We start from the raw sequence: 19,632 nt of genomic DNA, 5'->3' as shown, positions 1-19,632 counted from the left end.
ACACTGAGTATGAACTGCCTGCTGAAATTTGATACACACGTTATTTTGACAAACTATATTCATCTGCTAATTATTTTCCCAATAATCTTCTATGGAAGTCAGGTTAGCAAGCTTTTTTGGGTGCTTTAAGTCAGAACTGAAAGTCCATCTCTTTGCAAAGTGTTTTTGTGTGGGGAACATGTAGTGTTAACAGCAGCAGAGCATTTTCATTTGCAGTGACTGGGCTGCAGTCACTTCATGTAACTACAAATACATATATGGTTTGCAGAGAGGCAGAGAAACACAAAGTTAGGCCTTTATTGCATCCATAACATTTTAAGAATTGAATCATAGTTTTTTTTTTTAATCCCTAAAGAGAAATTGCATTGTTTCCATATCTTTTTTTCTAAGTTACTTGTCGTTATAGAAGAAGCCTGAAGAAATCTCTGGCTGAACAGTCTGTTGTCTGTTGTGTTATTAAAAAAGGTGTGTGGTGTTGTTTATCATGTTGACCACCTTGTGCAGTATTCTTCTTTGTACAGTCAGCTGCAGAGACTCCAGAGCAGCACAGAGTCAGCTTTCTTTATCAGTTTGTTCAGCCTCTTCGAGTCACTGGCTCTGATGCTGCTGAACCAGCTGGTTCTCTCCACAACAGACTTTTAGAAGATATGCAACATCTTTTTGCAAAAATTAGCAATGACAACGGCAACTTTATTGCAGCTCACATTTCATTACATGTGAACACAAGACAACCACTCTAAAGGAGTGGTTCTGCAGGTGGTGACAACAGACCATTTCTCTGTTGTCATCCTCTCTGGCTGAAGTTTTGTTCACTTTTGCATTTTGTCAGTGCTCTCACCCCTAGAGGTAGCTAGCTGTTGAATATCCAGTGCAGTCTGTTGTCCATTTAAACACACTGGTGTGTGTTTTTCCACCATTCCTACTTGTTCTAGAATTCACAATAATTTCAAACCTCTATAACTTTACTTATACATTACGTGATTGCTCCCACACCTGCCATTTAAAATATCATAGAACTAACTTCTCACCTGTTTTTATATTACTATGATTAATAGTCTATGTTACAAATACAGAATAAGGTGATTTATTTCTTTGAAATAATAATGAAAATGATCAAAAGAACTATTCATTTAACAAAATAATATAGATCCTTTATTCTTTCTCTAGAAACACGATTTCACTGAGTCGTTTTATGTAAATCTTTCTCTATGCAAAGCTTGGTAACGACATTTTTTTCCCCATGTTCTAAAAATGCCTTGAATGTCTCTACATTAACCATTCTAGGCCACAAGATGGCAGTAAAACACTTGGATAATTTACTTCCACTGAATATCGCAGCGCATGAAGAAAGTGGGAGGCTTTTTAAAGGGCTTGCTGTGCATTCTTTGATTCTACTCGTCCCTTTAGTTTAAGCGATCCCCAGCAGACGTGTGTGTGACTCCATGCACGTGTTTATTTCACAAAGTTGAAAGAGGGGAAGGTGGGACGGTTTAAATATCTAATATATGGCATATCAATGTGTGGTGTTACCGAAATTTCATTCCCCGAGCATAGCACTTCCGGGTCCTCAAAAAATAATCTGCCCGCTCGGCTCAGGCTAAAGGAAGCTGTCGAGAGAAAGAGAGAAACATGTATCTCAGACGTCAACGACAAGTTAAAGCAACACTGTGACCTAAATCTGTTCTCTGGAGGTAAGTCTGCTCATTATTTGGATGGTATTGAAACGGAAAACACTTACTTTGACTCATGATGGTTGGCCATTGTACGGCTTCGTATGGTTCGCTCACCGTTTTCCTGCCCGGCTGTTATTAGCCTTATTTTGTCCTTCATATTCAATCATTTAGCATGTTTAAGAGGGATTTAAACGTTGGTTTGATCGATGCAAGGGATGCGGGCACATTAGAGATATCCCATGCACATGGAGAGAAATATCCCTCAGTTTCCAAATGGCCTGATATCTATGAAAGGTTGGCTCGTTAACATTCACGTTCATTCAAGTACTCCTTATCATTGTTATCAAAACAAGGATGAGACTTTTATTAAACATGGTTTGTGTCTACACATCTATATCTATATTATGGTCATTTGTGTGGAGATTTTAATTTCTAAAGTTTTAGAGATCAAAAAAATTCAAAGGTTCATAGTCGGCAAACATGCTCTCTTATAATTTGGTCGTGTTTCAACAGTTTATCTGCTTGCTTCTTTCCCTCAGCTTTCTTTATTTGGCCCCTTGTCGCTGCCCACACACATACATATATATATATATATGTGTATATATACAGAGAAACATGACCGAGACACGCAACCCTGGAATGTCCTCTGCCCCTCCGATTAATCCAGAGTCCAGCTCTCCGGCTGTGGAGATGGACCCTGTGGAGTACACCCTGAGGAAGCGCCTGCCCCGAAAACTCCCAAAGCGACGGAACGATGTCTATGTCAACATGAAAACTGACTTCAGGGCTCAGCTGGCACGCTGTCAGAAGCTTCTGGAAGGTGGAGGTCACAGAGAGATCTGCGTCCACGGCTTAGGTCTCGCCATCAACAGGGCCATCAACATTGCCCTTCAGCTGCAGACCAGTAGTCAGGGCGCGCTGCAGCTGGCAGCCAACACCTCCACTGTGGAGCTCGTGGACGACTTGGAGCCTGATGATCCCGATGAAGCTGGGGAGCCCATGACGCGTACACGCAACAACTCAGCCATTCATATCAAAGTTTTCTACCCAGACCCTCAGTGACCCAAACAGAGGTGTGTGTCCTGTGTATTCCAGAGATTCTGCTTTTTCTCTGTTGTCTTATTTGTTCTTTCATGAACCGATACACATAAAAAATATCATCTGGTGGGACCTTTGTGTGAAGATCTAAGTTGACCGCAGCTGGAGACTTCAGAATGGAGGAGACGGTCATGCAAAATGTCTTCTGTGTTCACCCGTAATCCTGCTTTTGTTACGTTTGCATGACTTGGAGCAACAGTGGCGTTTTTCAGGCGAAACTTTGATCGTACCCATCATGTGTAAACGTGTGTCGTGCAAAATGTCCACCTACAGTTGTGTTTGATTCTAAAGACCAATGAGTCTGCATGTGTTCAAAGATCCAAATTAGAGCACATAAATATAGAAATGTTTGCTTTCAAGTTGTATCGTTGTCCACTAGGTGTCAGTATTTAGCTGCGGTAACCATGCCAGGATGTTATCCTCCAGCAAATGAAGCTCAATGGCAGCTTGTCAAAACAATGTTTTCTCAGTTTGTTTACAGCATGTGGCTCAGAGAAATAAAAAAAAAATTGACTTAAAGGTGGTTTATCCTATCTTTGAACTGCTGCTGGTGTTTCCTTGTGCAAAATTGATGTGGCGTACAATGATCGATTTGATTTCTCCACAAAAAATAAAATGACATCAAGGTTTGTTTGTTTTGTTTTTTTAAACATTATACGTACATCAGTGACATGACAGTTTTATCTGAGTGCGTGTAAGACCAGAAGTGACTGTATTACTGTCTTTCAGCCTGTGTCAGGTCCCTGTTGTTGACGCTACTGCCCTTAAAGAGGCAGATAACACACGAAATGACCAGACTTCCCCTTGTTGTGTTTCCATCTATCCTTTCTTTATCCAAGAACAATATTTTGTATTTAAATAGTGAATTTTACAGTGTTGGAACAAAACAATGCAAAAAAACAAAAAAAAAACAGGAAAGAAAATGCACAAACATCCTCAAAAACATCTTGCACTTGCGCAGCAAAATATAAAAATACGGAAAAAACAAGGAAGAACACTTAACTAATGTGAAATAGTTTGAGCATCCCCCTTTAAAGAAAGCCTCAAGTTCTCAGGACGAGCTGATTGCCTGCCTGGCGTTTGATGACGAACAATGGAGGGAGGGAAGGTGCAGTGCTAGCGTCAGGTTCTGGAAAACTGTTTACAATTACAGCTCCACAGGATGTTAATTGTACATTTTTCCAGGCAGTCTGGCTATCAGTGTATGGAGACGGGCTGAGTGTTGGGGTTAGGCAGAAATTAAAACACAGATAACAGTTTCACAGTTCTCATGAAACCCCCCCCCCCCCCCCCCGCACCGACCTCCTGCTCTCATCATCGAAACTCAGCATAAACTTGGAAGGCCTCTGTTCTTGGAAAGAACATGCGGTGTCACACAGCTGTTAGGGTACATACAATCTTTATAAAAAGGAGGAGCAGCTTGCCACGGCAAATGACCAGAAAACCATTGCAAATGTTCAGTGGCACAATGAGAACGAGACAAAAAAAAGAGACCAGCTAAAATATTAAAGATCTGTAGCTAACCCAAAGACTGGAGTTTAAAAGTAGAAAATCTGTATAAATAGTTTTTACACAACTCAAAAAATATTAAATTATTCACCGACCAATTCCAACAGATGAGACTATTATTTCTGAGGCATGGCTGAAAAATGTTAAAGGCATGCAGAGTGAGGTCTCATTCATTTTTGCCTCTTTGCAACCTCATAGTCTTCCAATTTCCAGTTGCAATTAATATCTTCTGGGTGTTTCATTCCACAGTTCACTCGACAAAGATGAGTGTAGGGGTCAACCTCACTAGAAACAGACACAACGTACACACCGACACTTTCAGTCTCGACACACATCCACAAGAACATCCACACACAAAGTGCAACACAGTGCCTGTAGAACAGCTATTGGAGCAGTGCTTCCCAAAGACACATTTTGGTCAGTGTACTTCAACATGTCCACGAGTCTCATCTACATTCCAAGGTGCAGTCATCTCCGTCCGTCCAAAGCCTTGCTGGGACTGTCCTTTCCTTTCAGCTTCCTCCTTATATATGAGGATCGCTGTGTCTTTCTCCTCCCAAACTGCATCCAGCACCCAGCGCGCAGGTTACCAGTGTCAAGTTCTTCTTCGTACTTTTGGAAACACAAATTACTTTTGCCTGTGGTGCGGTGATCGGCTGATCAGCTGACGTCTTGCTGACAGGCCTGCGCATCCATGAGAAGAAGATGCACTTTGCCTCGCAGGAAGTTAACATGGACTTGAAGCAATTCTGCTGCTGAGGACACCGTCCATGTTCCCTCTTGTGCCACTGCGGTCGCTGGTGGCGTATATTCCTGGGAGAGAATACAAAGAGACATGTTGACATGACCCCTGAGCTCAGATACAGACGGTTCATTCAGCTTGGGTACAGCTATCCATTAGGCCTTGGCTTGGAACTGAGTCATTTCAAAGGTTGTCTTGTCAAAACTCTGGCGATATAAGAACAAGCTTGCACTGCAGCATCAGTACCTACGGCATTTTTATGAAAGGCTCACAGTTTAAAAACATGTCTCATGACAGCCCTTATCTCTCAGTTACCGAAGAAAGTCCCATTATTTCATTACAAGAAACTCAACTTGAGTTCAAGGAGGTTCACTGAAACAGATAAAGCAAATAATGCTTAATTCTGAAGGCCAATTAAATGTTTAATACATGACTACTTGTAATAATCGGGTAAAAGCAGGTGTTAATAAGCATATCCACTGCAGATGTCCCAATAAATGTCAAAGTACAGGCGTGTGATCGGCACTTGCAGGTGTGGGTTAACAGCCCTGTTGATCGAAATCCCTTTTAAAGGAAAAAAATGCAAGAGGAGACTAGGATGTTTTTTTTTTTTTTATTTCAGACTGAAGCTCCTCTAATTATGAGGACTTGAATTCCCATATTTTACGTCAGGCCTCACTGGGTTTGTGTTACTCCATTTGAAAGGCATCACAGCTTAATGCAGAGTCCTTTGGAGTTTTCAGTTATTGCCTGAGAGATCTTTAACAACTTTTCCTTAAAAAAACGTTTCTGATTATGTGAGACTCTCGGTCTCGGCACGGCTCTTTTGAGGATGTCTGTACGGACTGTGTTTGTTTCAAAATGCATCAAGCTTGTCCTTCTCAAAGGTTTTGACACTGAGTTTTGCCGTAAGGATACGGGAGAAGTTTTCCTCTAATAATTCACACTCTTTGGTCATTTTTGTGCAGGTGTCACAGCACAGTACAACAATGCACCACCACTCCAGAATTTGACAATTCTCCCAGCTGATCGATCCCTGCAGTCGAGCAGGGATTTTTATTTTTTTTGCCTCTCCAGCAATCCTGCACTGTTCAAGGAAAGTTTGCAGGAATAGTTTGCCATAGTTTGCCATTCCTGTAAATAGTCATTTCTAAATTTGATTAAGAACAGAGACAACAGTTATCAGTTATGTTTAAATGTCAATGACAAGCAGGTTCTTAAGGGAGATCATAGCTGCTGACTTTCTTTATCTAACTTTATGCTTTTTAGAGATCAGTCAAACTTACTTCTTACGGTTATAAATAATCCCTTCAAATGAATTTGCATGTAATTAGACCACATTTATTTCTTATTTTTTATTAGAATTTCTCAATCTTTTAAACATTAGGCACATTTTAAACTGTTGCAGTTACAAAAGGCTAAAAGCAAACCCAACTCGTCATGTCTGCGTTTGCACCCCATCTGCAGTAACTCACTTGGATGTTGAGGCTCCGTAGCACAGCGTTGATGCTGAGCAGATTTCTGACGGTGTTGTCTATGTGGCCATTTAGTGCCGTGTTGGTGACCGATGTTCGTAGTAAGCTGAGGGCCTGCTGTAACAGCCACAAACCAGTCTGCACTTCCGTGGCTTGTTCCAGAGCCTTCCCAAAAGGTAAACAGAGGCAAAGAGTCAGAGTGTCATTTTGGAAGTGATAAGGATCAAAGGATGTAGGAAGTAATCAGCTCTTCCGCTACAAATTAACAGTGGTTACAGATCCCACAAAAACACCTCAAGCAGGAAAAATGACCTCTAGAAACAACCAAAAAGTACAATCTGCATATAAGACATTACAAACTACAAGATGAGAAACTTGCACTACACTTTATAGTTATCTAAATCCGCTTTCAAAGGTTTAACTTTCAACTGATTTTAACTGTTACTTACATTTTTCTTCTCCCAGTCATCAAAGTTGACTGTGGTTTGGGGAACGGAGACAGACTCTAACAGGCCACATCCTTCTCTACATGACTTCTGAGAACAGAATAATAATGATCCTATTTAGAGGTGACTCAAAAAAAACCAAAAGCAAACATTCAATACAGGTGATCTGAGAACCGCAGCAACCTTCACCTACTTTCAGGTCTCAATGCATGCATACGTTTTCCTCTCACCATAGCGACTTCTGCGTCCCGTGCTTCCTGGATGAAATGATTCAGGACCCTCAGGTCACAGATTGGCCTTAGTGGGGATGGTAGGCCTGGACGGGTCCACTCCAACACAATCAACAGCAAGGCAAACAGTCCTGCCATCAAAGACACAGATACACTAATGCGGTTGCTGAAAGGCTGGGGATCAATTAAGTTCAATGAGAACAGCAGCTGTGAGACAAAAACTTGAGTGCGACTTAAACTGTATATGTATTTATGTATCGTGGTCATTCATATTCTCCCTTCAGTATGCCTCACAGTTGGAACTAGATCAAAAATAGGTGTTCACATGCTGTCTTTAGCAGTATGATAATGAAAAATAGAGTCTCATTTGTGTCGGGAATGCTGCTTTTGAAGCATTTCAGATGCTTCAGCCTAGAATGCATGAGCTCTTGTGAAGCTACTACTCAGTTTTGGCTCAGGGAGCAAACAAATGAGAATTAAAACTTAACTTTTGGATCATTTTTATAATTAGGGTCAACTTATATGATCTTGAAGTATCCCATTCTTGTGTTATAGGCATGCTGCTAGGATGGACTCCCATGATGTGCCGAGCAGCCCACTAACACATTGACAGGTTGGTCACAACACCTTCTTTACTCCTCCTGTAAGCTTTCGCAGGTTTCTCTGACTGCAGGTTTTGAGGGAGAGGTTTCCCCCGGGTCTCAAACTGAACCCTGCAGATCACAACCATGGCTACGAGTAGCAAATCTTGTCTGCTTGATTTTTTTATTATTAGACACTTTCTACCATTGGATCTTACTGCATACTGCTCCAACCAGTATGAAACAACTATAGAAACGTTGAATAACGTGAACTTGCAAAAGTGTTGCACCTCTTTCATCACACTTTAAAGTGTAAAATGTCTGTAATCTGAAAAAAATCTAATTGGATTTTTTATTTAAAATATTTGACAAGAACACAAAGCAATCAACTGACTGTTTATTCTTTAAATTGTGGTTAATGCAGGATAACTCTTTTGGAACAACTGCAAATACTGTAAGAACAGCAATGCGCCAACATCAGTTGAGGTGTTTAAACTCTATATACAGTATATACATATATATCTATGTCAATAAGTCAGCCCTAACCTCTGTTTGAGAATCTGTGTGGCAATTAAGTTAGCTAAGAATAATACATATACTACTGCTTTCATAATAACTAGTACAAGAAATTTTACTGCTGTCAGATTTTCCACCAAAAATGCACACACTGCATACCAGCAGGGGATTTCTAAGGCCGTAACATGTCAAGTCAGGATGATGGGATGACTCGGCATGATGAAGCACTTTCTCATTAAGAAACTATGTGATATTTTGGATTAGCAGAAAGCCTCAAATACCATGACAATGCAGGAAAGATCTTCTCTATCTCTTGTTTCTGACAGAATGGTTCCATTATATTGACATCAGTGAGCCTAAATCCGAAATACAGACATCATTGCTAAGCTTTTTCAGAAAGCATGAAAGAGGTGACTAAGAACCACAGAAGTCATGGCACATTCTGCCTAGAGTATTATTGGAGTTTAATGAGCGGGATTCTACTGCATGTCATGTGGGAATACAGCCTTGTGCCACATGCTGAATGCACTCTTTCACAGCAGCCTGGGTTGGTGACGCAAAAGCATGATAGAACATAGGGATGATCTTTCCAGACAGACAGAGCAGATACGGGTCAGATTGAGTTCTCACACTACCAAACAACGTGCACAAAGGGAGCTGGATTCCAAAATTAGATCAATAAGCAGGTTTTCTACCACTAGTAACCCATCAGTATCGGTCCTCTAAGTCGAGGTTAATGGTATAATAAGCTTAACCCTTTTGCCCTCTTTTCTACAATGCTAGGGTCAGCGGGGGGATTGTAAATGACATTTAGGATCAGTCTGTGTCTATAGACCACCAAGTCTGACTTACACCACCTCAAGTTTGAAAGACACTTTCCAGAAACTCTATAGTGCTATGGCATCCAACAACTTCACAGCCACTGCTTAGCAGCTCTGCAGCCAAATTATTCCCTTCAGCAAGCGACCGTAGTCTGTGTAGACTAGCAGTGGGGTACATATTTGAACAACTGGCTCTTTTGTGGTCTTATATAGTTTTTTAGTCACTTGGTTAAAAGTTCATAAAAGCTCTTTTTTTTTTTACATTATCATTCAAGCAAAACTTGCTCTGTTGTGCAGCACCTTTATGACTGATGCTCACCGAAAGGATGGAATGTAAACGGCTCGTTTCTGAGCAAAGCAATGTCTGCACAGACACATGAATGGCCTTTTTTTCCCCACATGCTCTGACACTTGATGTGTGTGACTCAGCCTGAAGATTACCGGTGACCTTTCAGCCACCGCCACTGCCTACGTGAGAATTTATCAATTTAAAAAGCTTGTTCACACATACATTATCTCTTAACTTTCTCACCACAGTGGTGGAATTTGCAGTCCAGGGCTGTGGCCACACTACAAGCTGCTTTTTCTGCCAATATCAGCTGCCAAAATAATGTTGCTATTTTAGATTAGGAGCAGTAGTATGCAAGTGGTTGCACTCTGGATAATGACAAGCTTCCCTCCGGCTATGTGACAGATGCTTTGGACAGGCCGCTGGTTGCTCACATGAACAGACACTTTTGACACGTGCTATTTTAATAATTTGTGCCAGACACGAGGTTAGCAGTTTAAACCTTCTAATTGGCAAAGTGCCAAACAGCGCAGAGGACCGATAAGTAGATAAATAAAGCATGTATCCTTCATTAAGCTTATCCTTTTGAAGTCTTTTAACTACTTCTCCAATTTGAACTGGTCTTCCACATGATAAAGTGCAGGGTTGTAAGAGTGACATAATTTCCTGCTGCTCTGCTTGAATCCCTAAGCACTGTCACATTCTGATAACCTTTTGCGTTTTTCTGCTGACAGAAGTATGTGATGACGTTTCCAAAAACTGCCCTTCATTTTCCAGTCTGCTGTGTCATGCTAAAGAAACAGACTTGCTGTGTATTTTCCCAGTGAACAAAAATGAGAGTCACAATGGTAATCAATACTCAGCATCTTTCCATTAGATCAATGCATCTGCAGAGACTTTATGTGGCAAAAAAAAGAGGAACTTTGGCTTAAGTGAGAATCAAACTTGCACCGCACACAGATAGTTCCACAATGCTTTGCATCAGCAGCATCATTTAGATTCATTTTCACATTTTATTAACTTGATAGTTACTTGGAGGAGTAGAGTTCTGCAGCACAGCCAAATGTGTGGCAGTGTTCTAAGAAGTGCTGTGTGTAGAATCTTTTAAACAAAGTAAGATGGTTTAGCAGAGTGGGGTTGGAGTACAGTTCTATAGGTAAATGGATTCCTGATGTAATTCCTATCCCCATCTTTCCATGGCTTTGTACCTTTCTATCAGTACTATCTCTCTTCCCTCTCCCCTCCTATCTCCCTTCTGTCCTGTTGTCTGCGTTTTCTTGCTGAAAATACTGAAATACCTATTTGTTTTTCATTTGCACTGCAGACCAGTTCAAATACTCTGACTCACAATGGTTCAGATGTAAGATAACTTTTAGGTTAGGCATTGTCACAGAAAGGGGAAATCATTCAAATTCCTTAGCAAGACAGATTCAATCCAGATCCCATTGATCTGTCCTCCAGTTTTAAAGACTACACTGATCAATATGAATGTGTCAAACATGAACATGAACATATAAGATATAAATATACTTATTTTACTTTTTTTCCCTTCCAACCTTTCATTACATTAACAGTTGAGACTTTTCAGAAGTTAACAGCCAAGACTTCTGTCCTGTGTTGCCATGTGTTTTTAGGCTTTGTAAGGTGTGACCAGTTTGTTTTTTGCAATAATCTCAGAAAACAATATCAGACCCATTTTACACAAAACACACCCATCAAGAATTCAACATCTAATAATTTACGAGGATTTTAAGATATTAGATAAAAACTAACATTGTCTTAAGCACTTTTATGAGGAACATTAGAATAACAGTACAATTAAAATCCAGATGTGACTATATTCATTAGACCTTTTCTGGAAACAGTGAACAATACACTTTCATGTATTCACCCATTGCTCACAACACTATCATGACAGTGTAGGAGACAGGAAATCTATGCCATTGCATACCAATAACACAGCTTGTAATGTGTCATCTGTTATAGTAAAAGTTGCATGTTAAAAGAAACATTAAGCATGACAATCTTTTTTTAAATTAGGATGGTCATTCTATTAAGCACTTCCCCTTTCATTCATAAAAATCCTAAATTCGTGGGACAAACCTTACTGCTGAATGTGTCATTTATCTGACAGAAAGTAACACTTTGCTCACAGTAACAACAGAAGACACCATGCTCACGTTAGAACTAATTACATTTGTTTTAACCACTGTAGCTAAATATAACAGCTTATAGACACAACTTTATTTTTATGGACACAAAAGTTTAGGTCAGTGGGGGCAGCTGCTCCCCCAAGCCCTCCAGGAGATCCGCCCCTGGTGGAATTACCCAATCTATTTCCACGAAACGTTGTTAAATTACAATCCAGGCATTTAGGATGCGGTGTTTGCCATACATTGGAGAGACTTTTTCAGTAAAATATGGATAAGTAACTGTAGAAATCCAGGCCTAAAGAGATAGCTCAATATTCCGCAAAACGCATAGCCTCATATCTAATCTATACAATCATCCATGCATCTGCAGTCCGAAAAGCGTGGTTAAATATGGGCCACTGAGCAGCCTGTGTACACTGGATATGCGTCCAAGTAATGCGCACAAAGTGAAACTTCAGTCTGAAAAATACTCAGTCTTACCTCTACCTGTTTTCCGAAACATTCGCGAAAAGGTGCCGCATCTTTTAAAAACATTGTGAGATAATTAAATGCGTGCACCGGCGTCACGGTTTGACACCAGTCAAATATCCAACAGGTCCAAAATGCCACCAAGTGCGCTGCTCTCCGCCGTAGTCCGCCAGGCATGTAGGTCCGTGGAGAGAAAAAAAAGCCCTGTGCTGCTGGCGAGAGCACTCACCTACCAGACTTTGCATCACCGCTGTGCTTTGGGAAAACCTTTTATTTACCTCCCCTAAGGATATAGTGATAACGTGATAGCCCGCAAGGGAGAGCACGCGCCTATTTGCGTACAACTGTCAGCGATTAAACATCAACCCATCATGTAGTCCCCCAACGACTAAAGCGTGAAAATAGACCAACAACTAAAGAAAGTGTACAGAGAAAAAAGTCATGAAGGCATGCCCGTAACTCACTGGGAAATTCCATAGCGGTGTCCGCATAGCCCCTCACAGGGTCCTCGCGGTTTGGCCAATAGGTCCGTCTATTGCCCATTAATTGGAAACGAAGCTCTTTTGTGGATCTCTTGTGCACTTATCCGGTAGGTGTTTCTAAAAACTGATCCCGTTTGATTTTTTATTGATGACTTTGAAAATAAAGTGGCATTGTTTCAATGATGACAATATAATCTACTCCTCCCTTAAGGCAAAAATGTTTTCTTTCATTGTTGTCCAAATAATGGGCTATCCCTGTTTATTAAACATGTGGCCAAAACTAAATAATGTTTCAAAAAAGACGCGCAGACACTTCCCATTCATTGTTTGCAGGCTTTTCAGATGCGATCGTCACAACATTGAATCCCCCAAAATGCGTTTATTAATAATACAATATTACCAGCATGTGTCTTACAAAAATACAGTTCACATTCAGTGTCTGCAGGGGTCAAGTGTTCATCAAGATGGTCGATTCTTCACATAATCTATGTAGTTACTCCTCCGCTGCCACCTTACCAGTCATTACACAACACTTGACAGCACCCTCAAGACCCTTTAATGGGCCCAAATTACAGCATCCCCTCCACCATTTATTGCTGTGACACTCATCCTCAAATGTTAAAACTTAAAGCACTGAAGTTGCTGGCTTCTCAATTAAAACTTGTCGAGGTAAATTTGTTGATTTAATCAGTGTTTGGATTTATTTTAACCATCAGTTGAAGTGAGGGAAACTGAAAGAGGCAGATTTTTTTTCTCCAAACATATTAACAACAGAAATAAACTATCAAAACCGCTATCTAACAGTAGACTGCCTCATGACCTCCAGTTTAAGTGTTTTCTGTAGTATCTCACTCTGGATGTTCAAAAGCATCCAGCTCATTCATATTCTCTGGTTTCCACGCCAGAAGTCAGATCTTGGGATGAAGGTGGCCACTGAAGGACACAGTTCAGGAAAAATGAAATAGCCAAACATTTGTTGACTTTGCACACGCCTGGGATCGTTGTCTTCTGGAAAAGTCCAGTGATGATCAAGTGGTTTCCTCCAAGAACCCAAGATGCCAGTCACATGGTCACGTTCACCTGCTCCTGCAGTGCTAAGACACCCACACAACACTGTCAGTTTGGTGTTCTTCACGCCATATATTTGTCCCTCTTACCTCTAATTTATGGGTCCACCCGGTCTCATAGTGCATTAGTATATTAGTGGTGTTCTAATAGCCTGTACTGCTACTATTGTTCATGCATTCAGCTGGTCCTCCTTCAAGCCTTTGGCTGTAGTAAGGGGAGGGAGGCATTTAAGTACGTCGAAAAATGTAGGCCTTTCTTACACTTCCAGGAAAATATTCTCCTTTATGCATGATTCTATCATCAGTGTTTATTTAAACCTGTCTTTTCCTTGTCTGAGTCACTGTGATGACTCAGGTGTATTGTAAATACATGGCGAGCCTATTATAATTTTCTCCCTCTGTTTTGCAGTGGGATTGTTTCATGATATAGTCGTCTAGGTTGAGTGATGCTTTTCATACAGTAAATTCACAAATGAAAGGAACATTAAAAAAAACATTGGAGAAACAAAGTGATTGCTGACTTTAAAAGAAAATGGAGAAAAAGGTTTCATTGATCATCTGAACTCTGTTAAATACACGAAAGATATCTGAAGCAGTTTGCAACTCCATCTTCTACAGTGAAACTGTTTCTAGCCAAACACCTTTGAGAATCTGTGAGAAAATGTCTCCACCTCACAATTGATTTACTACCTCAGTAAGCATGTACCCAACAACATTATTCATATTCAATACCACATGACGGTCAATTAGTAAGTGATGATCCCACTGAAAAATAAGATAGACAGGGAAGCAGGGTGTGCTTCAGAGGGCACGGCCACCTTAGGATTGACATTGCCGGTGCGTGTGTGCGCTGTAGCCTCGACTTCCCAATCAGAACCGCATCTAAATGGAAATGTGTAAGTTGAAAAAAAAAGGAAGAGAGAGATGGTGACAGCTTAAAGCCACACTCAAGGTTTTGAAACAATAATTCACACACTGAGGGCTGTCGCAGATGGTGGGTACTGTATATCAGCTGAGTGCGCTCTCCATGCAGTTTCCATTTAGCATTTCCTGCTTTGAGCTGAACCCAAACTGTTGACTGATGAAGATAACGAACAGAAAAGAGTGACCACAACATCTCGGCCATCCTAATCCTTATGCCACTGGGAAAACGTCAGTTGCAACTGATAAAAATAATCTTTTCTCACTGTGAATGACAGTTTTTCCACATAACAGAACAGGGTCAAAACCCACACAGATCTTCAACATTTATGTTAATCTTGAATCTTAAAGTTTCACCAAGAATCTTCTGTGCATGAACAGGAGACAGTTGAACTTCTTTTCCTGCTGGTTGAAGATGTTTCATCCCATTTTTCAAAAGGCTTCTTCAGTTCTGTCATCTTTTTGGATGAGAGGTGAAACATCATCAGGAAAGTAAAAGAACATCCAGTTACTTTCTGTTTAGGTACATAGGATTGGCTTGATTGACTGAGAATTGGCACATCTTTCATCAAGAATACATCACTACTGTGGAAACTACAGCAGGGGCTGCGGTCATCTGATTCTGCATATTCTGCCGTAACAGTTTACAAAGGCAATTTGCATCTTCAAAATTCACATTTCTTGAATGTGTAATTGCATTATGATTTTCATATCTGAAAAAAAATGATGCACGTTCCTCACAGTATTATGGCTGAGAAACTGGTGAAGTGACACACATATATCTGGTGTCTGTTCTATGAAAAACAAACGGGGCTGTGACGAGCAGAAAACTCAGAACACAGTGAATTTTATTAAATCTAATCCAATTTTTTCATTGATCGTGTTAAAAAAAAAAAAAAAATCCCAGGCAACCAATTAGTTCAGTACAGATGTGGTAAAAACATTACACACAAATTATTCTTTTCACTTCAAGCAGGAATGTTTATATCCCATATCCTGACCCCTGACAGTCCCTGTGGAGCCAGAGTAAAGGAAATATATTGAAATTTCCTGGAAGCCCCCTCTGTGTGTTGCACAGGACAAGGGTGTCTTCCAAAGGACTATATGAGGCTCTTCCGTCAGACAGGAAGTAAAGGTATGTTTGCATATGCATTATCAGGAGCCAACATGCAATGCCAAGTGGTACACATGGCTTTACTCACATAAATACTTTGAACCACAGATAAAAGCTACAAAGCAAACATGTTTGCATGCTAATCTTTCAGAAATGCATGAAAGCTGTACTACACACGTCACATGTAGAAGTGCATGACCAAACAGAATGATTTCACTGGGGAAATACTTCAAATATCTGAAGCACAAAGAAAAATTAATGTGATTCTAATGTCATAAAGAGAAAAATAATTTATCATATATGCATAATTAAATTGACATTAACTTGTAGCGGGAAGCCATTTCCTCACTAAAAAGTGCCTACATGTGGTGCTTCAGTTGAAATAAACTAATGTCTGCCATGCCTTTCAGGTATGTATCTATACATACTAATTGTTAGCAAGTTTATGTGACTATCTTGACTCTTCAGCCTATAATGAGTCAGCTTTAATGCTACATTGTCACTGCAGTGCTAAGCTGAAGACAGTGTTGATAGCTTAGTTGCACTGTTTGCTCAAAGGACTGTTTGCTTATGTCTGAGCCAACATGAGAGAGAGTAGAAGGAGACAAGGTACGTGCTGGGAGCCATGCTTCATGACCAGACCAGGGGACTGGGGTGGGAGGTGAGGGATGTGTGGAAAGTGCGGGGGCAGGGGTGTCCAGTCACAGTGACTCCTGGGCAGGAATGGGACAAAGTTATTGAATTTAGGACCATCTAAGAGGAACAGAGAAGGAGCAAAGCTGAGGATGAACCCGCATGTTACCTGGGTTATTAAAGACAACCTGAGGAGATGTAAACAACATATCAGGATAGAGGCTATATCTTGCATGGAAGGCAGTAAAAGTGCATAGATTTTTTTTTTGCTTGTGTCTGTGTGTGTTGATGTATTTCGCTTTCTCATCCAGGTTTTGGGCTTGCAGCCAGATAAATCTCCTCCTCTGGCGCGACACAAGACAGGAAGCTGACATAAAAGAATAGGGGGAGCAAGCGACATAGGAGCCAAGGCAGGGGCCGAGACAGTAGCCACTGTCGAGGTCGGAAGTTATTGTTTCAACTTGCAGGCGTCTACTTTGACAAGAGTCTTAGGATTCTTTTGAATGTATTGTGATCTCATACCAGAACAGGTTTGGATCACAACCATTAGTCTTTTAAAGACTCACGTGGAGTTCTTTGCTGGTAAACAATACAACAAAGTGGTTGTAAACAGTTGTGTGCAACTGCACAGAATATATGCAGTAATATGAAGAATATAAAGAGCATTAGCTCAACTAATGAGCTAGAGTTGGCCGTACAAAATTAATTTGCATATTCAAGTGGCTGTTACTGTGATGCATTTCCTGTGACAGCCAAAACCTTCATTCAGAGAGGAAAAATGTAGACTTGTTCAGAGTTTACTGGACTGCACTTCAGAGTGACATCCTGTCAATCACCCAAATACAAACGGCAACAGCGCAGATCCCAGCTAGGTTCAGAGGAATTTTAGGAGCAAATTAAACCAACTAGACTAGAACTGAGAAAAAGGGGACAGTTTGACAGTCTCTCACATCACTGTGGAGGAATTTTTACCCACTCTTTACAACTTTGCCTTAATTCATTAAGGTTTACAGGCACTAATCTATGAACAGCTCTCTTAAGGTCCAGCCACAGCATTTGAATCAGGTTGTTCTGGACTGATTTTTTTTCTTTTTCAGCCATTCTGTTGTGGGTTTGCTGCTGTGTTTGGGATGATTGTCCTGTAGCATGATCCAATTTCAGCCAAGCTATAGCTGTTGGAAAGATGGCCTCACATTTGACTCTAGAATACTTTGTTATACAAAGGGGTTCATGGCTGACTCAATAACTGCAAGGTCTCCAGGTCTTATGGCTCAAGCCCAAATCATCAACCCTCCATCACCCTGCTTGACAGTTGGTCTGAGATGTTTGTACCGATATGCTAATACACAAAACATTGTGCTGTGCATTACGACTAAACATCTCCACTTTGGTCTCGTCTGTTCACAGGACATTGTTCCAGAAGTCTTGTGGTTTGTTCGGATGTAACTTTACAAATCTAAGGTGTGCTGCCAGAGAAGAGGCTTTCTCCTGCAACCTTTCCACCCAAGCCATACTTGTTCAGTCTGTTTCTAATTGTCCTGTCATGAACTTTAACATTTAACATGCTGACCGAGGCCCTTCACAGTCTGAGATGTAGCTCTTTCAGCGAGGTCTCAGGTTGTGTCTCTGAGCGTTGCACAGTCTGATCTTGGTATGAACTTACTGAAAGTCCACTGATGATTGACAACTGTCTGGAATGTTTTCCACTTATGAATAATGTTTCTTACTGTAGAATGATGGGTTATAAGGGCATTTCCCAATTGTTTGGAAATGGCCTAATGACCTTGGATGGTCTTGGATCATCAAAACCAGAAGGTTTCATGTTCTAGGAACCACAGTTATCTCAACAAAACATGGCAGTTTATTCTGCAACTGCTGAGATTTTTCAGTTGGTCCCAAAGCAATGTCCACCTCATTTATTCACTCCATAAGCAAGGCTACAAGGAATCTTTAATAAATGTACCTCTGTCAAACAAGCAGAGAAAAGAAAAATCAGCACAGTATACAATCGTAGAAATACCTGCTGAACATGTTCTCTCAGAATTTGTTTTGGACACATTAAGCCCAGAATTGTATCACCCTTGAGGACTTGAAATGACGACTGCACGATTGATTATTAATTTAATATTAATAGTTTCTTCAGAGGCATAGAAATAGAGGTTTTAGTAGCAATGACAGTTCTGTCAAGTGTTTTTCCCCATTGTTTTATTGTTCAAGTTTCAAGGTTTAGGATGCTGTTTTTAAACTTTTTTTTTTTCTAAACTTTTTTAAAATGTTGCCTTACGTGTTAGGCATCAGGGTTAAAACATTTGTTCCATTTCTTACACAGCTATATGTAAATGTATGTGTTGATTTACATCTTATGCTTTAGATCCACAGACTTTATCCTATTGCCCTTTGAGTGAGTCTCCCAACTGCGTCATCAGTTTGTTCCACTAATATCTGACATTCTCCACGTTGCCAGGAAGCCATCTGTGGTATTTTTTCTGACCATGCTATACCAAGTCTCACACCTTCTGTTATCTAATGGACCTTTCATCGCTTGTAAATTCCACTTCACAATCTTCCCCTCTTTTGGCTGTCCTTTCGACTGTTTCCTTCACTTGCTGGCCATGACTACATGCCCTGTATGGTTTAAAACAGCAGATTTTACACTGCAACTTAACCTTTCACCTCCAGTTACATTCTGCACCCCGTACGTTTTTTTTTTTTTTTTTTTATACACATAGATTCGACAATAATAATCTAACCAGTACCATAAGCCTGACAGACAAAAGGACAACTGGTTAACTAAATTAGTAATTTGATAATCCCATCCCATGGTGCTTTAATGAACTCTAAGAGAATTCCAATACATTACTCTAAGCTTGACATGTTCCTTGTGTCTTGCTCCTCTTGCCAATCTCAATTTACACTTGATGTTAACAAATATCTATAAATGTAACCTCACTGTCTGCAAAACTTTGTGTTGCATTAAAAATTCCCCCTCACCACTAATTCTCCCAACGTCCTCCACCCCTTGCCACTTGTGGCAGATCTAAACTTGCCCACCTCTACCTGGAAACAATTCAAAAGAACACAGCTGCTGAGGATGGTTAACAGGATGTTCAGTCAGCTCACAAAACTCTGAAATCTATCAAGGCTGCTCTATGAGATCCAAACTGTTCTCATCTACCTTGAACCCCAATCTGACCCTCAAGCTCAGAGACCACCCTGTCTTTACTGACTACAATAAACAGATTTCCTTGTTGAACGTCACCATCTACCATGTTTTAGTCATTTCTGTAAGTGGAGTTTGTATTTAATCTTCTATTCCAACAGAGTTGTACGAGTACAGTACCTTCTCTTGAAGTTTCTTTCATCTCAGACATAACTCATCATTTTTTTCTTACTTTATCCACATAACTGCATATA

The 19,632-nt window shown here is 40.4% G+C and overlaps 2 protein-coding genes across 4 annotated transcripts in view; one reads left to right on the top strand and one right to left on the bottom strand.

Moving 5' to 3' along the window:
- epoa (erythropoietin a) overlaps nucleotides 1-12,530 on the bottom strand; it is a 153,995-nt gene extending 141,465 nt beyond the window's left edge. The window contains exons 1-5 of one of the 3 annotated variants that reach the window (XR_011909777.1): nucleotides 12,014-12,380; nucleotides 7,174-7,304; nucleotides 6,947-7,033; nucleotides 6,498-6,662; nucleotides 3,673-5,093 (exon numbers count right to left, since the gene is read on the bottom strand). Coding sequence is in view for 2 of the 3 variants with exons in the window: in XM_072375981.1 (XP_072232082.1) it covers nucleotides 4,941-5,093; nucleotides 6,498-6,662; nucleotides 6,947-7,033; nucleotides 7,174-7,304; nucleotides 12,014-12,035 (558 nt within the window). In the remaining variant the exon portion in view is untranslated. Of the gene's footprint in view, nucleotides 1-3,412; nucleotides 5,094-6,497; nucleotides 6,663-6,946; nucleotides 7,034-7,173; nucleotides 7,305-12,013; nucleotides 12,381-12,465 lie in introns of those variants that run through there. The other 2 variants (XM_072375982.1, XM_072375981.1) reach the window with 2 other exon arrangements.
- Nucleotides 1,553-3,398, top strand: pop7 (POP7 homolog, ribonuclease P/MRP subunit). Its single transcript, XM_072375983.1, has 2 exons — nucleotides 1,553-1,691; nucleotides 2,213-3,398. Exon 2 carries the CDS (start codon nucleotides 2,289-2,291, stop codon nucleotides 2,733-2,735), a length of 447 nt encoding a protein of 148 aa, XP_072232084.1. The 5' UTR covers nucleotides 1,553-1,691; nucleotides 2,213-2,288; the 3' UTR covers nucleotides 2,736-3,398.
- Nucleotides 12,531-19,632: the final 7,102 nt, after the last annotated feature.

Source organism: Leuresthes tenuis, unplaced genomic scaffold (assembly GCF_036924035.1).
Source record: "Leuresthes tenuis unplaced genomic scaffold, fLeuTen1.0.hap1 SCAF_22, whole genome shotgun sequence".
NCBI lineage: Eukaryota > Metazoa > Chordata > Actinopteri > Atheriniformes > Atherinopsidae > Leuresthes > Leuresthes tenuis.
Note: the sequence above shows the minus strand (reverse complement) of the source record. Positions and strands in the feature narration are given on the sequence as shown.